General features: G+C 45.9%; 1 protein-coding gene across 1 annotated transcript in view; it reads left to right on the forward strand.

Moving 5' to 3' along the window:
* ttn.2 (titin, tandem duplicate 2) overlaps nucleotides 1-20,902 on the forward strand; it is a 214,246-nt gene that overhangs the window by 91,606 nt on the left and 101,738 nt on the right. Inside the window, 29 exon segments of the mRNA XM_028435600.1 lie at nucleotides 64-330; nucleotides 663-929; nucleotides 2,082-2,221; nucleotides 2,353-2,479; nucleotides 3,478-3,620; nucleotides 6,053-6,176; nucleotides 6,261-6,527; nucleotides 6,920-7,017; nucleotides 10,481-10,649; nucleotides 10,729-10,998; nucleotides 12,341-12,607; nucleotides 12,692-12,970; nucleotides 14,101-14,509; nucleotides 14,583-14,707; nucleotides 14,817-15,083; nucleotides 15,167-15,436; nucleotides 15,522-15,821; nucleotides 15,925-16,227; nucleotides 16,375-16,562; nucleotides 16,699-16,813; nucleotides 17,166-17,453; nucleotides 17,532-17,683; nucleotides 17,783-17,930; nucleotides 18,077-18,376; nucleotides 18,495-18,782; nucleotides 18,863-19,159; nucleotides 19,263-19,449; nucleotides 19,549-19,664; nucleotides 19,745-20,044. Of these exon segments, the coding sequence (XP_028291401.1) occupies nucleotides 64-330; nucleotides 663-929; nucleotides 2,082-2,221; nucleotides 2,353-2,479; nucleotides 3,478-3,620; nucleotides 6,053-6,176; nucleotides 6,261-6,527; nucleotides 6,920-7,017; nucleotides 10,481-10,649; nucleotides 10,729-10,998; nucleotides 12,341-12,607; nucleotides 12,692-12,970; nucleotides 14,101-14,509; nucleotides 14,583-14,707; nucleotides 14,817-15,083; nucleotides 15,167-15,436; nucleotides 15,522-15,821; nucleotides 15,925-16,227; nucleotides 16,375-16,562; nucleotides 16,699-16,813; nucleotides 17,166-17,453; nucleotides 17,532-17,683; nucleotides 17,783-17,930; nucleotides 18,077-18,376; nucleotides 18,495-18,782; nucleotides 18,863-19,159; nucleotides 19,263-19,449; nucleotides 19,549-19,664; nucleotides 19,745-20,044 (6,471 nt within the window).

Consider the following 20,902-nt stretch of genomic DNA (forward strand, 5'->3'; position numbering starts at 1 on the left):
ATGATAGGGTTTGTACTAACTCCAGGTAAACACAGTGTCCCTCACTAATGTGATGTCACGCAGGTATCCGCCTTGAGTTTATCAAGCCCATTAAAGACGTGACAGTAAAGGAACGAGAGACAGCAGAGTTCAGCGTGGAGCTGTCTCACGAAAACGTTCCCGTGGTTTGGTACAAAAACGACGTGCGGCTGCACCCCAGCAAGGTGGTGCACATGTCCAAGGATGGGAAGGTCCACACGCTGGCCTTTAAGGAGGTCTCCATCGACGACACGTCCATGATCAAAGTGGAGGCCATGAGCAAGACCAGCGAGGCCACACTCACCGTGCTGGGTCAGTACCGGCCCCAAGATCCAGAGCTAGACCACAGCACATTATTATTCATCTGAAATATTCACTAACACATTTTTACTTTTACACATATGACCAAAAGGCACATTCAGTACAAACTTTCACTATTTACTGCAAATAGGCACAAAAATGCAAGACCCCAAATCACAGCAGAATTCTAATGATATAGAGAGAACCTAAAGAAAGGGAAATAAACATACACTACGGTGGTAGCAGAAGGTTGTGAAAACATTTAAAACATCACAGCAATAAACCCTTGATCCGTTTTCCGTGTGAAGTGTTCTCCTGTTTGAACTGCTGGTGTCTGCTTCCAGAGGGCGACCTCTACTTCTCTGTGCGGCTGCAGAACTACACGGCGGTAGAGAAGGATGAGGTGCTCCTGTCCTGTGAGCTCAGCAGAGCCGGCGGGGAAGTCCGCTGGCTCAAAGATGGAGAGGAAATCTTTCCCTCCAAGAACGTGCAGCTGCTGGCTGATGGCAGGAAGCGCTCGCTGCTCATCAGGAAGGCGTCCAGGAAAGACATGGGAGCGTTCAGCTGCGACTGTGGCACCGACAAAACCACAGCCGACTTGAACATCGAAGGTAACGTGTCTGCTGCGCACCTGGAATGCTCCATCGCCATTTCATCTTGTTCTGCAAGAACGGAGCACAAAACCATTCCCTCGCCTTCAACGCTGAAACATTGGCCTGGACACCCTTTCATCATCGTCTCTGTCCTGTTGTTGTGTTGAAAATAATCCATTCTCTTAAAACCTCCTTTTTATCAAAGAACAGAAGCAGTGTGCATTAGCTCTGTTAGCCTAAAAGCTAACACATTAGAGAGAAACATCATGTTGACAACCAGCGTTTCATCTTCATTAGACTCAGAAACATTAACTAACCTCTAAGGCAGAGGTTCACAACCTTATGGGGTCGTGACCCATTTTGATACACAAATGTCCAGCGATCCCAGAGACATTTTTTTTCTAGACTTAGTTTTTGATAATGTTTGGTGTACAAAGCCAGGATTAGTGACAAAGTGACAGATATTGTATTTGAGAGAGATTAAGTATAGGATACAGTTATTTGATATGTATTGTGTGTGGTGTGTATTTGAAAAAAAAAATTCCAATTCTAATTTGTGATTTTTTATTACCAATTACTAGACATTTCAGGTGACCCCATTTTAATTCCAAGCGACTGCACATGGGGTCGCAACCCCAAGGTTGAAAAATACAGCTCTAAGGGATGAATAGGAACAGTTTAGAAGGTTTAAACAGGAAACTCCTCAGAGAGGTTTAATCTTTGTTTAGAGGTCCTGAGTTCAAATCTCGGACAAGCCCCCATTGAGTCACAACCTACAGATACAAGAGGTGAGGTCAGCTCTGTGTGATAAATGTGAAGTAGAGTTTAGAAAACGCCCACAAGGCTATCACAGCAATGTGATGGAGCTCCTCAGATGATGAATAACATTCTCTCACATTAATGAAGAACATTAGTGACAGTGAGTCAAATATATGAGATGGTGATTCCTCTTCAGGGGCAGTGAACCCAGGCCGATTCAAAGACTTTCAGAGCTTTGATGTTTGCACTGTTTCAGGTTGGAGGTCCTTGTTGTTTTCTGTGTGTGTCTCTGTGATGTCCTCATGTTGTTTCTCTCTCTGTTCCATCATCTTATCTCTGTCTCTGAGGGACTTCTCTCCTTTGCTCCTGCCTCTACCTTTCCATCTATGACCATGTTCTCCAACCCTACAGAGAGAGACATCAAGGTGGTCCGCCCCCTCTACAGTGTGGAGGTCACTGAGACGGAGACGGCCAAGTTTGAGACGGAGATCTCTGAAGGAGAACTTCACGCCGTGTGGAAGCTAAAGGGAGATACGCTGCATTCGTCTGCTGTGAGAACATGAGAACATTCTTCTGTTTGACTCACTTTAACTTCACGGAACATGTTTCAGTGTTTGCTGTAGTTTGTTTCACAACAGTTTATAAAGAGAAGATAAAGGAGGTGAAATGTGTGTGATTTCAGGAGGTGGAGATCAAAGAGGAGGCCACCAGACACGTTCTGGTCCTCCACCACTGCAGGATAGACATGGCAGGAACCGTGGACTTCTCTGCTGCTAATGCCAAGTCCTCTGCTCAGCTACGAGTTAAAGGTGACATGCACGCACGCACACAAACACACACACAAACACACACGCACGCACACAAACACACACACGCACGCACACACATACACTCAAGCGCGCACACACACACACACACTCAAGCACACACATGCACACACCCACGCACGCACGCGCACACACTCAAGCGCACACACGCACACACACACACACACACACACACACACACACACACACACACACACAGCAGTGATGTGTGTATCGTGTTATATGATGACTGTGATTCATGTTCATAACGTTATTTTGTGGACCTAAAACCATAATCCAGACCAGTAGAACCACACTGCTGTGTTTATATTAATAATATAATAAAGGATTATGATTGTTTTTTTAATTAACATCATCACAAGTTCCACAGTGTGGAAGGGAAAATAAATGGAATATATATATATTATATAAAACATAACTTTATCTCTTCTGTGCTTCGCTCTTTGGTAATAAATACTAAATATTGAATACATCTGGATTTATCTGTGGGTTTGTATGGAGCTCATGTCCCTCACATGGTCAAAATAAAAGGCCAGTTATAATCTACTGATTAGTCAGTTACCTTAGAGTGAAAACAGGAAGCAGCCTAACGTGGGTCGGTCCGTCCTATCCCAGGTGTCGTGTGTGTAGTGTGTGTAGTGTGTGTAGTGTGTGTATCCATATCCATATCTGTTATTGGCTCACCTCCTCCTCATGCTCCACATTCTCCTTTTCTGGGAAAAATGTTGTGTGTGTGATTGACAGCAACATGCTGCAGGTTATTTTAGTCGCTGCCTTTTAGAGAGCAGGGCTCTGATTGGTTCCCTGAGCTGGTCCTGGTCTGACAGCAGGCCCTCCTGGTGGGGGCCGCTGCTCTGGTCCCAGTCGGCTCCCAGCAGGCCTGGAGCTGAGCCTGAGGGAAGGTTCTAGGAGCTGAGCCAGGTCGGGTCTGGTCTGGTCTGGTCGGGGAGGACTAACCATGTCTTCTCCTCAATCCAAAGCCCGAGTGATCAGTCTGAACCGACCTCTGAACGACTGCAGCGTCACCGCTGGAGAGAGCGCCACCTTCCAGTGTGAGCTGTCCTACGAGGGCATCCCTGTCACCTGGTACTTGGGAGAGAAGCAGCTGGAGCCTAGTGACCGGGTGAGTCCAACACACGCCTCCAGCTGGCCCTGGTCCTCCAGGTTCTTCTGGTTCCCTCAGTGTTCTTCATATAAGGTCCTGGTTCTGCTGCTTTCTGCTCAGACAGCATTTCTCAGGTTATTTTTAAAGCTCAGGACGAGCAGCTGGTGACCAGAGAGCTGTCAGAAGCAGCGTTAATTATGTTATATTATATATTTATGTATATTATATATATATATATTACTGATAACAATCTCACCTGTCATTTATTACATAAACACTCAGCTTTTTATTGATCAAATTAAAGTCTGAAACTTTTATTTAAGCACAACAAACATCAGCACACGTCGCTACACACACTTTATAACTGTGTGTTTGTGACTATGTGAAGATACACAACAAAGCAAACAAACATGAGCTTTAATCATGAATGTTTTCATGTTTGACTGAAGTTTAAATGTGATGATGTGAAGGAGCTCCGTCACCTGATCCTCTGCATGTTGTGTAACCTGTAGGTGATACATTCCCTTCAACTGTCACACGTGTTCCCTCAGTGTGGCCTGTCAGGCTGTGTGTCAGTCCCTATGCATGTTAGCATTTTAGCGTGTTAGCATGTGAGAAGGCTTTCTTATGATAGTTAACAGTTTGAGCTCTCGTTAGAGACACTAACCAGTAAAGCAGTATTTATATACCAGTATAAATGAACCAGTAAACATGTGGTGATTGGTTCAAAGCCATCATTAATCTAATATCATTAACCCTCACTGGGATCCTACATTTACCAGTAGTGCGTGGACTGGTTTAAGGGTTTGTTCCCATGGTTTTCAGTGTTTGTGAACTGGTTTTAGATGTTAGATGTTTTATAAAGCTTTTTAATAATGAATAAATGCATGTAACCAGTTTAATGGTTTTTGGTGCTGGTTCCTAAATCAGCTGTGGTCACATGTTTGATATATCATTGAAATAAAGGAATGTTTATCTGGTTTAGTTTAAATAATGGAACTGGAAATGTAACTATCAGTGGATTAAAGATTCAAATAAAGAAACCAACAAATGTTAGAGTCTATTAAGCCTGAGCTGAGTTCACTTTACACTGAGACACTGTGAGGTGTGTGTGTGTGTGTGTGTGTGTGTGTGTGTGTGTGTGTGTGTGTGTGTGTGTGTGTGTGTGTGTGTGTGTGTGTGTGTGTGTGTGTGTGTGTGTGTGTGTGTGTGTGTGTGTGTGTGTGTATCAGGTTAAAACCAGCAAAAATGCAGCTGCCAGTGTCTGAGCTGTCAGAGCTCAGCTGATCCAGGCAGAGTGTGTGTGTGCGCGTGTGTGCGCGTGTGTGTGTGTGTGTGTGTGTGTGTGTGTGTGTGTGTGTGTGTGTGTGTGTGTGTGTGTGTCAGGTAAGGTTCCACTTCTTCTTTGTAGCATAACAACTAAAATGTTTGCTGTGCTGCAGCACTACTTTACAGTCTCCTCTGAGGCTGACTGGGAGCCAAACTGGACTAATGACGTCTGACTTCTTAGTTGTGAATCAGCTGTAGATGTTTGATGATGACCAGTCTGATGGAGATCAAAGCATGGAGCAGCTTCTCTTGATCTTTGTGACTCATCAAACCTTTCACTCTGAAGTGAATCAGATCTGAGTTCATCAGAACAACAAGGTTCTGGACTTGGACTTTATCTTTTAAAGGTCTAGACTGAAGGTTCTCTTTGCACTGGTACCAAAGACAATCACTTGCATCTGATTAGAATTTAGTTGAAGGAAGTTTTCACTCATCCATCAGTTTATTTTTTCTAATCAGTCACCAACACCTCTATAGATCATAGTTATCTGGGTTCACTCATAGATATGATGTGATCATCAACCTTACAGTTGTGTAGAATTAGTCCTAAAGGAAGCATATTGTATAAAGGCTAAACAGAAGGGGTCCAAGAACAGAGCCATGAGGAACCCCACAGGACATTGATCATCTGTCACATTCAAAGTTTACTATGTTTGATAAATAACTTAACTAAGTAGGACTTAAACCATTTGAATACTTTTACATTTAGTCCAAAACACATTTATAAAATGTTGTATTCTGAACCTGACAGACAACACTCAGGTTAAAAAGGTTTTTCTAATGAGTTACTAGTTGCTTCTCTCAAAAATAGCTCCGTTATTGTATTGATTGCTTCAATCAAAAAGTAAAATGTGACTTACTTTCTAATGCTGTTAAAATTAGGCTGTACTGGGAGTACAGGGTCCAGTTAGAACCAGAACAAGCTCATCAAACAACAGGGCCTCAGGCTTTTCTAAAGGAACGCAAATAAAATACACCTGGAAACTTCTACTTCACTTTGAAACATAGTATTTAAATATAAAAACTACAGTTAAATCATATTTTACAGAAGTATTTAACCCTTTCCTTTGCCTGATATTAATGCTAAGGGCAGTAATTTCACCCTTTTCTTTGCCTGACAGGTGGTACTGAAGGCGGAGGGTAAAGTGCACAGTGTGACTCTGAGGAACGTACAGATGGATGAAGCAGGGCAGGTTAAACTCACGGCTCAGGACTTCCAGACAGAGGCGACGCTCACGGTCAAAGGTAGCGACCCCTGAGGGAGAACATGTAAACCACCAGGCTGTGTTCAGAGAAACCTCTAAAGAACCTCCTCTCTGTGTCTTTCAGAACCGGCCGTTGAGTTCACCAAACCTCTGGAGGACCAGACGGTGGAGGAGGAGTCCTCGGCCACATTGGAGTGCGAGGTTTCTCGGGAGAACGCGGAGGTGACATGGCTCAGAGACGGACAGGAAGTCAGGAAGAGCAAGAAGTATGAGATGCTCGCGGATGGACAGAAGAGGATCCTGATCGTACACGGCTGCAACCTGGACGACTCACGCACCTACGCCTGCGACGCCAAGCATTTCAAAACCTCCTGCTTCCTCAACGTGGAACGTAAGGCACACACAAAACACACCAGGGTCCCCACGGTCACGACATTCCTGGAAAAGTTATGGATTTAAAAAAAAAAACAATTTTTCAGTCTTGAAAATTCATGGAATATTTTAACTATCTCAAAGTGAAAGTGCTACATATGGGCAGCATAGTTGAAATTCACTCTCGGCCTCAATTATAAAACTCTGCGTCGGTAAGATCATTTCAGCTAAAAACAGGAAATGCATACGCAAACAAAGATCTTAACGCTTTAGAATTAAGTCATGGAAATATGCTAAAGTATTTTGGAAAAGTTTTGAAAAATCATTGGGAAAAAAGTGTGGGAACCCTGACACACACACACACACTACTTTAAATGATGAAGATGTGATGATGCTCTTTCTCCTCCTCAGCCAAACACGTGGAGTTCACCAAACCTCTGCATGACGTGGAGGTCAAAGAGAAGGAATCGGCTCGTTTTGAGTGTGAAGTGTCCAGAGACGACGTCAAGGTCTGCATCACATCCATCCATTCCATTCCATTTTGGGCTGTCGATCCCTGTCAGGGACTTGCCCCCCCCAGGGTACCACACCATGTAGCTCCTCTGGTGCCCCGCCATGTTGGCCGCCACCGACTCCCTCTGGCACCCTGGACACACGGAAGTCCTCCCTCTCGCTCTCACTCTACTAACTGCTCTCACCAACATCTCCCTCTCACCACCCCATCCTTCTCCTCACTCGCCTCCACTCCTCCCCCAATCACACCATTCGCTTCACCACACCAAACACCTTCCACACTGTCTCCTCCCATCCACCACCCTCCCACCACCCGTACACGTCTGTTCATGAATCACTCTCTCACCTTCTGTTTCCACAATCATTCCACATATCACACATTCAAATCTCACTCTCTCCTCAGTCACTCCATACGTATTCTTCTGATGGTTGGTCAGACCTTCACACACTCCTCATATCTACTCACTAAGTCAATCATTCTCCTCTCATTCCTTTCATTCTAAGTTCACTGTCACCCACACATACTCATGTCCTTTATGACACTCATATTTATACAAATGCTCCATTCTCTCCTTCACCATAACCTTCATTTCTTCCTGTTACCGCACGACCACACCATATCAGTCCAGTCAAGCCCCGCCTCATTAATCATTCTCTACCAATACAGCACTGTTTTCATCTTTCTCCTCTTCTTCTTCTCACATCATTCTATATTAGTATATTAGTGTATTAGTGTATTAGTATATTAGTATATTAGTGTATTAGTGTATTAGTATATTAGTATATTAGTGTATTAGTGTATTAGTGTATTAGCGTATTAGCGTATTAGCGTATTAGCATATTAGTATATTAGTGTATTAGTATATTAGTATATTAGTGTATTAGTGTATTAATATATTAGTGTATTTAGTATATTAGTATATTAGTATATTAGTGTATTAGTATATTAATATACCACCCTAACATCATTGCTTTCATCAGTCTATCATTAACCATTCACATCACATGACCCACTCGCTCCAACACTCGTTTCTCAATCTTCCACCTTATAAACTTCACTCCCAGTCGCTCCCTTACATCCCACATGTTCACCCCTCTCACCTGTATTTGTCTCAACGTCTCACCATTCCTGTTATTCCATACATACCTGTAGCACTTCTCCATCATCTCTGTAACCTATTCATGTCTCTACATACCACACTCACACCTGACAATCATACATCAAACTGCTCTGGCACGTTCAACTGGGAAAGCTTGTCCTGAAGGAGAGCTGGGATTATTGTGGTAAAAGCAGAGCTGAAGTCCACATACAGGATCCTGGCGTAGGAGCCTGGGTTGTCCAGGTGCTGAGGATGAAGTGGAGAGCCAGGTTTACAGCATCGTCTACAGACCTGTTGTATCCGTAGGCGAACTGCAGTAGGTCCAGGTGGGGGTCAGTGATGTCCTTGATATATGTAGTGCATGTATATATAGTGCACTTGATGTGGGAGAGTATGCCTCATTGGCATCCTCACTATCCTCACAGCCTCACTACAACACCTCCCCCCGGGGGAGGTGTTGTAGTGAGGCTGGTCAGAGGTGTGAGGGGGGAGGAGTCAGGTCTGACCCATTGTCTGTCGAATCTACAATTGAAGTTATTCAGACTGTTGGCCAGGCAGAGGTGGTTAGCAGCATCAGGGGCTCTGAGCTTGTAGTTTGTTATTTACCTGAGCCCCTCCAGACAGAAGCTGTCGTTAGCAGAGAACTGATGTTAAAGTTCAAACGTTTGGCTTTTTCACCTCCTTTCCAAACGTGTACTTTGACTCTCTGTACCTGGCTCTGTCTCCACCCCTGAAAGCGTCCTCTTTGTCTGTCCTCAGCCCTCTGAGCTTAGCTGTGAACCAGGGTTTGTCATTGTTATAACTCACCCTGGTCTTTGATGGAATGCAGCTGTCCTCACAGAAGCTAATGTAGGACGTCACAGCGTCTGTAAACTCATCCAGAGAACTGTTCGCAGACCTGAAAACATCCCAGTCAGTCCAGTCCAAACACTCCTGGAGTTTCTCCACTGCTTCACTGGTCCACTGTTTAGATTCCTTTACCACAGGTTTACAGAGCTTCAGCCTCTGTCTGTATGAAGGAATCAGGTGGACCATCACATGGTCTGATTGGCCCAGTGCAGCGTGGGAAATGGCGTGATAAGCACTACTTAGTGTGGTGTAACAGTGATCCAGTGTCTTCTCCTCTCTGGTCAGACATTTAATGAACTGTCTGTATTTGTGGAGCTGGTGTGAGAGGTCCCCTTTGTTAAAGTCATTAAGCACAATGATAAAAGAGTCCAGGTAGGTCCGCTCCATGCACAGGATCTGATCTGTGAGTGTGCGCTGTGCCTCACACACATCAGCTCATGGTGGGATGTTCACACCAACCAGGATGAATGAAGTGAACTCACGGGGAGAATAGAAGGGTTTGTTGTTGATAATAAAAGATTCCAGGTGAGGAGAGCAGTGCTGGAGGATCACTGTCACGTAGTTACACCAGTTACTGTTCACATAAAAGCAGATTCCTCCACCCTTCATCTTCTCGGTGAGCTCCGTGTCTTGGTCCGCTCTGTGAAGTTTGAAGAATGTCAACTGCAGCGCTGAGTCCGTCACACAGCCACGTTTCTGTGAAGCAGAGAACAGAGGATGAGGAGAAGTCTCTGTTTCTACTCAGCAGCAGCTGGAGTTCATCCACTTTGTTACTCAGTGAGAGCACGTTGGTGAGGAATATCCATGGTAACGGTGTGCGTCGGCCGTGATGGCGGAGGCACACACCGTTATCAGCTCTTTTTCCTCTCCTCCGGCGCTTCACTGCGTGAGCAAAGGTGAGCACACCTTTGAGTAAAATGTCCAGTAAATCCACAGAGGAAGCGAAATAAATCCTTGGGGATTGTTGCCCTGACGTTCAAGAGCTCTTCTCTAGAGTAAGACCACCCAGTAGCGGATTTTACAACAAAAACAAGACAAAAAAGTGCGCACCAACACACCACAGCAGCCATCCGCACTGATCTCACTCATCAACACAATCTCCCACCCTTTCATTGCAATTTTGTCAATCACCCTCTTCAACCTTCTCCTGTTATGCTCCATCAAAGACAAACGCTGCACATTTGATGTTACAATCTCTTTTTCTCTCCTCTGACCACCTTCTCTCACTCCCTCAGTCACAACCCTCTCACCCCTCCTTTCACTCCTTCTGTTTCTCCTCCCCTCATGTCTTCTCTCCCTCCTCTCTCTGACCCCACATTGCCCCCTGCCCCCTGGTGGGTCATTTATCACTCCAAGATCAGCAAGCTGCCCGGGAGAGTCCCCCTTGCGCCTACGTGGAGGCTTCATCCTCTTCATCCTCCTCTCATTCATCTAACCATAATCCTCTTCTTTTATCACATCTTTATTCCTCTCCTCATCCTCCTCTCCATCCCTCTCTCTGGTGATCCAGGTCTGCTGGTTCAAAGATGGAAATGAGATCAGGAAAGGGAAGAAGTACGAGATCATCTCTGAGGGACGTAAACGTGTCCTCGTTGTCCACAAGTCAGTGTTTGATGATGAGGCCGAGTACGAATGTGACGCTAAGACCTCCAAATCCTCCGGCATGCTGACAGTTGTTGGTAAGTCCTGGTCCACAGAACCCTCCTACTGTGGTAGTCCTTGGTGACCTCTGACCCCCACACTGTCTGTGACCTGCAGAGGAGGAGGCCCGCTTCACTAAGAACCTGTCCAACGTGGAGGGGACGGAGACGGACAGCGTCAAGCTGATCTGTGAGGTGTCCAAACCGAGCGCTGACGTGGTTTGGTACCGCGGTGACGAAGAGCTGCCCGAGGGTGGCCGCTACGAACAGATGGTGGACGGCAAGAGGAGGATCCTCCTCATTCAGGACCTGAAGATGGCCGACGCCGGGGAGTACAACTGTAGACTGAGCCCCAGCATCAGGACCACCGGGAACCTCAAGATCAACGGTGAGAACCAGGAACGCCACCAAAATCACATTCAGCCAGGATTGAGATCAATTCCATTTTCAGTTACAATTACGTTTTCAATTATCCATGTTCAATTACAATTCAATTATGATTATAGTTACCAGCATTTTTTCCAATTACAATTAAATTCCAATTATTTTTTATCCTCAGAAAGTTAATTACAATTAATCACAATTCCTGAGCCTGAAATAAATAACCTACTAAAAGTTAACCTTCCTCTTGTGTTAGCTTTTTGTTAGCATCTCAAATGATAACGGGTCCTAAATCAACTGTAAATATACATAAACAAATGTCTAGCATCTAATTTTTTTCCTATTTTTTGATTACCTTGTTAGACTTTGTCACGGCAAATTTGCGGTTGACCTCATTTGGAGACATGAGTTATTGCTCTTGTTGAATGATGAAGTCCAGTCGAAGCATGATGATTTTATAAAAAAAGGATTTATTATAAAACTAAATGAAAAGGGGTACAAAAAAAGGAGAGTCCCATCTTGTGGGCAGGAAAAGTGGCCAGGTACTAAGCAGGATGGTCCAAAAGGTCTTGTCCCCGGCTTATGATATACAGGACTGCCCACCAGTTTCACGGTTTTAGCTTTATACAGATATGAGAAAAAGTCCCAACCCTGAAAGAAAGAAAAGGAGGGGGTCAGATGCTCCCAACAGTGGAATTGGAGGAAAGGTTGGCGCCACTGTTATCTGTCCTTGATAGTGTGTGTGCGTGTACTGTATATCCGCATGTGAGTTTGAGTTTGGCCTTCAGCAGAGACTGTGAGTTGCACTGTGGATACAATATAATCTGTACTGTTTAATCTAACACGACTCAGCTGTTCAAAGAGTAATGCAGTCATCATGTATTAAAACATGACAAATTGTACACATGAACACACATTTGACGATATGATGATGAATATAATAATAGCCATAACAACTTCCTAATCAATGAAAATATAGGGATTCATATTTTTTAAATGGTAAAATGTGAGAAAGCTTGATATGAAACTTAATTTAATAATTAACTATCATTGACATTTTTATGGAATTTTCATGGTAATTACAGTTACAAAGGTAATTATCTAAACTCAGTTAGAATTTATTTACGATTACGACAGCAACAGATTTTTATGCCATAATTGTATTTAATTATCAATTATGTGATTAAAATTATAATTGACCTCAACCCTGCTTTTAACACATTTATGATCAATGTTTCTCTAGTTTTTCAGTTAATGACATGAATATCTAGACACATACTGATGAGATCAGGTTCAGTAAAGCTTTGGAACCAATAGTGGTTAAACTTCTCTCTCTTTCTGTGGTTCAGAGCTAGCTGCAGAGTTCCTATCACGGCCTCAGAGTCAGGAGGTGGTGGAGGGAGAACAGGCTGAGTTCAGCTGCTCCGTGTCCAAGGACAGCTTTGAGGTTCGATGGATGAAGGACGAGCAGGAGCTGCAGAGTGGAGACAAGTACCAGATGCTCAGTGACGGCAAGAGGAGGAGGCTCGTCATCAAGAGCTGTGAATTGAAGGACGAGGGTGGATACCTGGTGGTGATCGGCAACACCAGAGCCAGCGCTGATCTGACTGTGCTTGGTAACCCCTGCCCACATCATTTATTAATGCCTCCATTGTTTGAAACAAGTCATTTACAAAGATCTGTGCGTGTGTGTCCCTTAGAGAAGCTGAGGATCGTCACTCCACTGAAGGACACAGAGGCCAAAGAAGGTCAGGAGGTGGTCCTCAACTGTGAGGTCAACACAGAGGGAGCTAAAGCTAAGTGGCTACGCAACAATGAGACCGTGTTCGAGAGCAGCAAGTACGTCATGGTGCAACGCGACAACGTCTTCTCGCTGCGCATCAGAGATGCTCAGAAGGGCGACGAGACCAACTACAGCTTGACACTGACCAACCAGAGAGGAGAGCAGGCCCAGAGCGACTGCAACCTCAGCATCAAAGGTTCGTGGGTCAGAAACCATGGGGATTTATAGGAAAAGTTCATAGGGAATATGAAACAGCTACTGTACCGACCCTTACAATCACTGTTATGATAATGATGATGATGTCATGGTTTGTGGATGCAGAGAGAGATGGAGTCAGAATGCAGGCATAGTGCTCCTGGAACCAGTTCATGTTTATTCCAAATAAAGAAACTAAAAATAAAAAAAACACAAGGAAGCACAGGGAAAACTGGGAGTAGGACACGAGGAGGGTTGACAATACACAATGAACCAGCAAACATTCAGTGTTCAAGTACTCAGCTAAATAGTAGAGGAGGCCTGATTGGGAATGGGCCACACCTGGGTGGAAACATAAGGGAGCTAATCAGTCACAAACCAAGCACACAGACATCACTGGGGGTGGAGCCATAAGCAGGAATCCCTAGAACACAGAGACAAGAGTTACACTAGAAAAAAGAATAAACAAAGACTCAGAACAAAAGTGCCAAACACAAACCAAACAGAACCTGACAGATGATATATATTAATGCATTTTGAAGGAAAAACACCCAAAAAAGAGAAAATGTAGAACATGAGAGATTTGTTAACAATACATATGTTTTCAAAAATAAATGTTTTTCTGATGCAATGGTTTTTATTATATTTTGTATGTTACTATTGAAAAACTAACAATAAATGCTACGTTCCAATGGCCTCATGTAAAGCATTTTCAATATCGGCGAGTGGTAAAATAACCCAAAGTTTGGGTCTTAAATAAAAATGAAGAAGTCACATAATGAAAAATAGGTTAATATCCCAATAAAGACTAACATTTATACCATAAAATAAAACAGATCAGATTTTTTCTTACATTCCCACATGTAGTTATGAACCAATGAAAACAGTAAATAAAGTATATGTTCATATTTCCAGAGCGTGTGAGCCTAGAACCAATGTATATCTGTGACTAATCATTAGTGATGTGAACAGTCTATGTTCATAGCTCTAAGCTGATCACATTACATTACATTATTTCTGAATTTTTTGAGACCAAAGTGCGTAGGACATTTGTTGAAGTGACATGAATGACTCTAAAGACTATTTGTGAGTAGTTTTACAATGTGTGTCGTGATGTGATTTTCTTTGCAGAGGAGAGCTTGAGGATCGTGGTTCCTCTGGAGGACATCGATACCCAGGAGAAGAAGACTGTCAGCTTCTCCTGCAAGGTGAACCGACCCAACGCCACGCTGAAGTGGATGAAGGGCGGCGAGGAAATCTCCTTCAGCAAGCATGTGGTGTACCGCGTGGACAAGGACAAGCACACGCTCACCATCAAAGACTGCACGCTGGCCGACGAGGGCGAGTACACTGCTGTCGCCGCTGACAACAAGTCCACGGCCGAGCTGATCATCAGCGAGGCGCCGACTGACTTCAGCATGAACCTGAAGGACCAGACCATCACTGAGTTTGAAGACGCAGAGTTCACCTGCAAACTGACCAAAGAGAAGGCTGACCTGAAGTGGTACCGGGACGGACGAGAGATCCGGGAGGGACCAAGGTACGGCAGAGTCTGGTGGTCTACTGTTCCTGAGCGATGAGGATGGACTAACTAATGGTGTGGTTATCTACAGATACTCCTTTGAGAAAGACGGGAAGATGTGCACTCTGCGTATCAAAGAGTGTCGACCTGATGACGAGTGTGAGTATGCCTGTGGAGTGGATGAGAAACGCTCCAGAGCTCGACTCTTTGTAGAAGGTGAGACTCTGCTACATGATGGTTTCTACAACAATAACAGCTTAATAAGCAGAGTTCAGCTCATAGGAACACAGGCTGGTATAGCATCAGTTTGTTTTTTGTTCTGCAGAGACTCCAGTGGAGATCATTAGACCTCCTCAGGATGTTTCCGAGCCTCCAGGCTCGGATGTGGTGTTCGAGGTGGAGCTGAACAAGGACCGTGTGGAGGTGAAGTGGCTGAGGAACAACATGACCGTGGTCCAGGGAGACAAGTACCAGATGATGAGCGAAGGCAAAGTCCACCGACTGCAGGTGTGCGAGATCCGGCCCAGAGACCAAGGAGAATACCGGGTCATTGCCAAGGACAAGGACGCCAAAGCCAAGCTGGAGCTAGCAGGTTAGTCAGAGACAGCAGAACCTGCAACCTTCTCTGAACCACCTCAACCTGTGGTGACCTGCTATATTTTCTGCGTCCTGCAGCCATCCCTCAGATAAAAACCACCGATCAGAGCTACGTGACAGATGCAGGGAAGCCCGTGGTGCTGGCAGTGCCGTACAGTGCGTATCCTCAGGCCGAAGCTGATTGGCTGTTCGACGAGCGCAGTCTGCCCACGGACAGCATCATAACCTCAGCGGAGCGCTCAGAATACCGCCTGAAAGACCCCAACAAGTCCCACCAGGGCCAATACAAGGTGGTCCTCAAGAACAAACACGGACAAGGAGAGGCCTTCATCATGCTGGACGTCATCGGTAAGAGTCCTTCAGTCTTTGGAATAAATAAATGACATTGTAGGTTGGTATGAAACATAAGTGACTCAGTGTGTGTTCCCCTCAGATGTTCCCGGACCAGTGAAGAACCTGCAGGTCATAGACACGGCTGACGGAGAAGTCAGCTTGGCCTGGGAGGAGCCGGAGAGCGACGGAGGCACTAAGGTGCTCTCCTACATCGTGGAGCGACGAGACGTCAAGCGTAAGACATGGACGTTGGCAACGGACCACTCGGAGAGCCCTGAGTTCACCGTCAGTGGCCTGCAGAAGGACTCGCTCTATCTGTTCAGGGTCTGCGCACGAAACCGAGTTGGCAGCGGACCGTTCACCGAGACGGACAAGCCTGTTCAGCCCAAGAACAAGTTTGGTAAGAACCGATCTACAGAGACTTTGTTCACACTGAAACTTTACTGTTTAGAATCGTGACCAGAGATCGAAGGTCACGTGCGGTCCATCCTCTTCTACCTCAGATGTTCCTGAAGCTCCACTGAACGTGATTGTGGGAAACGTCTCTAAGTTCGGTTGTATGGTCTCTTGGGAGCCGCCCGAGTCGGACGGCGGCTCTCCCATCACCTCTTACATTGTTGAGCTGAGGGACCGCACCGCGGTAAAGTGGACCCCCGTGCAGCTGACCAAGGCAGACGAGCTGAGCGCCATAATCAACGACGTCATCGAGAACAAGGAGTACATCTTCAGGGTCAAAGCTGAGAATAAGGCGGGGGAAGGGAAGCCCAGCGCCGCCTCCAGACCCGTCAAGATCATGGACCCTATCGGTGGGTCCAAGTCCAGATGGTCCTTACTTTAGTCTGTTGTTAAATACAGTATCACACGTATACATGCACTTTACAGCCATGATTATTAAAGCACTTGTGTGTTTGTTTGATACCATCCTTCTAACGTGTGTGTGTTGCCCCCTGCAGAGCGACCCAGTCCCCCCCTGAACCAGACGTACGGAGAGCAGAATAAAAACTCGGTGCAGCTCAGCTGGGAAACGCCCACCAGCAACGGAGGCAGCATCATTACCGGATATATCATAGAGCGCTGTGAGGACGGCACCGACAAGTGGCTGCGCTGCAACGCTCGTCTGTGCCAAGACCTCTGCTACAAGGTCTCACACACACACACACACACACACACACACACACACACACACACACACACACACACACACACACACACACACACACACACACACGCACACACACACACACAATCCTCTAATGGTCCTTCTGGTGTTCCTGCAGGTTTCTGGTTTGAAGTACGGATCTAAGTACAACTACAGAGTATTTGCTGAAAACGCTGCTGGGATATCCGACCCATCCAATATTATCGGACCTCTGCTGGCCGACGACCCACACGGTGAGGAACTAACGCTATTGGTCCGATAAAGAAAAACAAGCCTCTTTATTTAGTTTGAGGAGGTTTCAACGATAATTTCTACAGTTTATCAGCAATGTTTTATTTTCAGTTTTCCGTTCAAACCATTGGGTCAAAGAAACGTCTTTTCAGGAGTTTGTTAGTTTGTGGCAGTCCAGTTCAGTCTTTGTTTCTATGGTTACTGTATTGTTTTTTACTGTTTAAATATGATTTGTATTTATTTATTTATTAATCTGCTTCATCTGGAATTGTTTGAGCTGCTCTTTTAGCGTAAACCTTTAGAGAATCCTTTTGATTTGGTGTTCAGGACCTTTAATTTGCTCTTTCCTTGCAGTTGGTCCGACCTTTGACCTTAGCGCCTTCAAGGACGGCCTGGAGGTCATCGTCCCTCAGCCCCTCACCATCAGAGTGCCCATCACAGGGTATCCCACGCCCGTGGCCACCTGGAGCTTTGGGGAGAAGAAGCTGAGCTCAAAGGACGAGCGTGTCTCCATCATGACCAAATCCACTTTTGTGGAGCTCAGTGTGTCGCCCAGCGTTCGCCCCGACAAAGGCATCTATGCCCTGACGCTGGAGAACGACGTCACATCCGTCAGCGGGGAGATCGAAGTCAATGTCATTGGTGAGTAGATCAAAGACCAAAGTCTGGATTGTCCTGAAGCTCAGATTCGCTCCTGCTGATGTCTTTGTGTCTCTGCAGCGGCGCCCAGCGCACCCAAAGACTTTAAGGTGCTGGAAGTGACCCGACAACATGTGCATCTGAGCTGGGAAGCACCTGAGCATGATGGAGGAAGTCCACTCACCGGATACCAGGTGGAGAAGAGAGACACGTCCAGGAAGACCTGGGTCAAGGTACGACCAGTTGTTCTAGTTTCACACAGACACAAACTAATGTGATCTGTGTGGTGAACCGGACTGATGGTCCAACTGTTGGTCTGTGATCTGTCCCAGGTGGCCTCCTTCATCCAGGACCAGGAGTTCACTGTCACCGACGTGGTGGAAGGAAAGGACTACCTGTTCAGAGTCTCTGCCTGCAACAAGTGTGGACCAGGAGAGCCGGCATACATCGACGAGCCCGTCAACGTGTCCTCGCCTGCAAGTGAGTCCCTTACAACAATCCCCCAGAGTCATCTATAGTCCCTTACAGTCCCTCAGAGTCCCCAAACAAAGTCTAAGTGGATTTAAAGGTTTCTAGTCTGAAGAGATTTATGCTCCACTGAACACATGGACTTGGTCTTTCTCCAGCTGTTCCCGACCCTCCGGAGAACCTACGATGGAGAGATAAGTCAGCGAGTGGCATCTTCCTTACCTGGGAACCTCCCAAGTACGACGGCGGCACCGGCATCCGCGGCTATAACGTGGAGCGTTGCCAGAGAGGGACGGACAAGTGGGAGCCGTGCTGCGACATGGTTCCCGAGCTTAAGTGTCAGGTCAGCGGTCTGCTGGACGGACAGTGGTACGCCTACAGGGTCCGAGCTCTGAACCGCCTCGGAGCCAGCCGGCCCTGCAAGGCCACTGATGAGATCCAGGCTGTGGACCCCAAAGGTACACGGGGCCATCTTTACCTGGATGTGTTTGGACACACTACGCTACACTTACTCAACAGATTGTTGGTGGAGGTTTAACTCGTGAACTTGATTCTTTGACTGTTTCGTTGTTGCAGAGCCCCCAGAAATCCAGCTGGATGTTAAGCTGCTAGCAGGTCTGACGGCTAAAGCGGGCCATAAGATTGAGCTTCCAGCCGAGGTGACAGGTAAGCCCGAGCCCAGGGTGAAGTGGACCAAGGCCGACCTGGTGCTGAAGTCGGACGACCGTGTGACCATCGACACCAAGCCGGGACACTCCACCGTCACCGTTGCCAAGACCCGCAGAGATGACAGCTCCACCTATATCATTGAGGCCACCAACAGCAGTGGCCGGGCAACCGCCACCGTGGACGTCAACATCCTTGGTGGGTCACTGGAGGGAGAAGGACCCCCTACGTGTGTCTGCGCTCTGATTAATTGCTATCAAATACTTGTTTGTGAACAGACAAACCCGGCCCTCCGGCCGCCTTTGACATCTCTGAGATCACCAACGAGTCCTGCTTCCTGGCCTGGAACCCTCCGCGAGATGACGGCGGCTCCATCGTCACCAACTACATCATCGAGCGGCGTGCGGTAGATAGTGAGATCTGGCACCGCCTGTCCTCCACCGTTAAGCAGACCACCTACAAGGCCGTGAGCCTGGTCAAGTTCAAGGAATACATCTTCAGGGTCTTTGCTGAGAACCAGTTCGGCGTGGGACCGGCCGCAGAACACCCGTCCATCATCGCCAGATATCCATTTGGTGGGTCTGACACACACAGACACACACACTTCACTCTTTATTCACTTCATACAGATGTCTGAGGTGGACGTGTGTGTAATTGTGTTTTGTGTGTGTCTCTCAGATACTCCTGGAGCTCCATACAAACTGGAGCCTTCAGACATCGCTAAGGACGCAGTGACACTCACCTGGTACGAGCCTGACGAGGACGGAGGAAGTCCCATCACCGGTTACTGGGTGGAGCGCTACGAGCCCGACCACGACCGCTGGCTACGCTGCAACAAGCTGCCCATCAAGGACACCACCTACAGGTGTGTGTGTGTGTGTGTGTGTGTGTGTGTGTGTGTGTGTGTGTGTGTGTGTGTGTGTGTGTGTGTGTGTGTGTGTGTTAACCTGTCTTTCTTCTGCAGGGTCAAAGGCCTTCCCACCAGGAAGAAGTACAAGTTCAGAGTTCTGGCTGAAAATCTGGCAGGACCTGGAAAACCAAGCAAAGAGACGGATCCCATCCTAGTCAAAGATCCTATCGGTACCTGATTTGATTCTATCTGATGTTATGATATTTTTGTGGGTGTTTCTGTTGTGTCTGACACAATGTTCTCCCTGCAGACCCCCCCTGGCCTCCCGGTAAGCCCACAGTGAAGGATATCGCTAAGACCTCCTGCTTCTTGATGTGGACCAAACCGGAGCACGACGGCGGCGCTAAGATTGATGGCTATGTGATTGAGATGCTGAAGAGCGGCACCATGGACTGGATCCGCGTGGCCGACAACATCAACCTGCTGGAGTTTTTCCTCAAAGGCCTGATGGAGAAGCAGGAGTACTCCTTCAGGGTCCGAGCGGTCAATATAGCCGGGGAGAGCGAACCCAGCGAGCCCAGCGACCCCGTACTGTGCAAAGAGAGACTCAGTAAGACCTTAGAACACCTGCAGTAACCAATCAGAGCTCTGGTATGATAGATTCTTTAGACAAAATTAAGTTTAATTAAGGCTGCTATACATAAACAGATTTGCTTTAAAAGATTTACTCATACACAGATTACATTGATCTATTGTGGGATGATTCTCACGTTTCATCTGATCAGTTAAACCAGTTTTTCTCAAATGGGGTACGTGATGGCACTACAGGGGGTACTTGAGAGAGAGAGAGAAAGAATGAGAGAGAGACAGAGTGGAAAATTAACAAATAAAGTGTCAGTGATGGTCCCACCCCATGACTGTAAATGATAAAAAAACTATAGAAATAAATCTAATCAGGAGCCACTAAATTAGCTTTTTAACCTAGGGGTCGGGAGTTTAAATGCGGTCTCCTGAAATTTCTGAAAAATTAAAATAGATTTTAAAAATGTTGTAATTTTTTAAACTGTATGTCTATAATTTCACTTTGTGAAATATAAAATGCCGTCACGATCCAAAAAAGGTTGTGAACCACCGAACTAAATATTGTTTATTTCCACTTATTTACAGAATAAGATTGTTTAAAATGTGTGTTATCACTCATTCATTACATCATTATGCTCTATAGTTGTTTTTAAATAGTTTTCTTAGTGAAATGTTGTAGTGAGACAAAGGGGGGACTTGGATTCAGAAATAAAAGAAAGGGGCACTAGAGCCAAAAAAGTTTAAGAACCACAGTTGAACGAACACGACCACATGATAAAGAGACACACAAGCAACAAATAGAGGACTATCAGTAAAACGCACTTGTATTGTTGCTAAAAGATCTGTATCATATCATTAAAAACATGAATAATTATTCAGACTATAA

This window comes from Gouania willdenowi, chromosome 21 (assembly GCF_900634775.1).
Source record: "Gouania willdenowi chromosome 21, fGouWil2.1, whole genome shotgun sequence".
Classification (NCBI taxonomy): Eukaryota; Metazoa; Chordata; class Actinopteri; order Blenniiformes; family Gobiesocidae; genus Gouania; species Gouania willdenowi.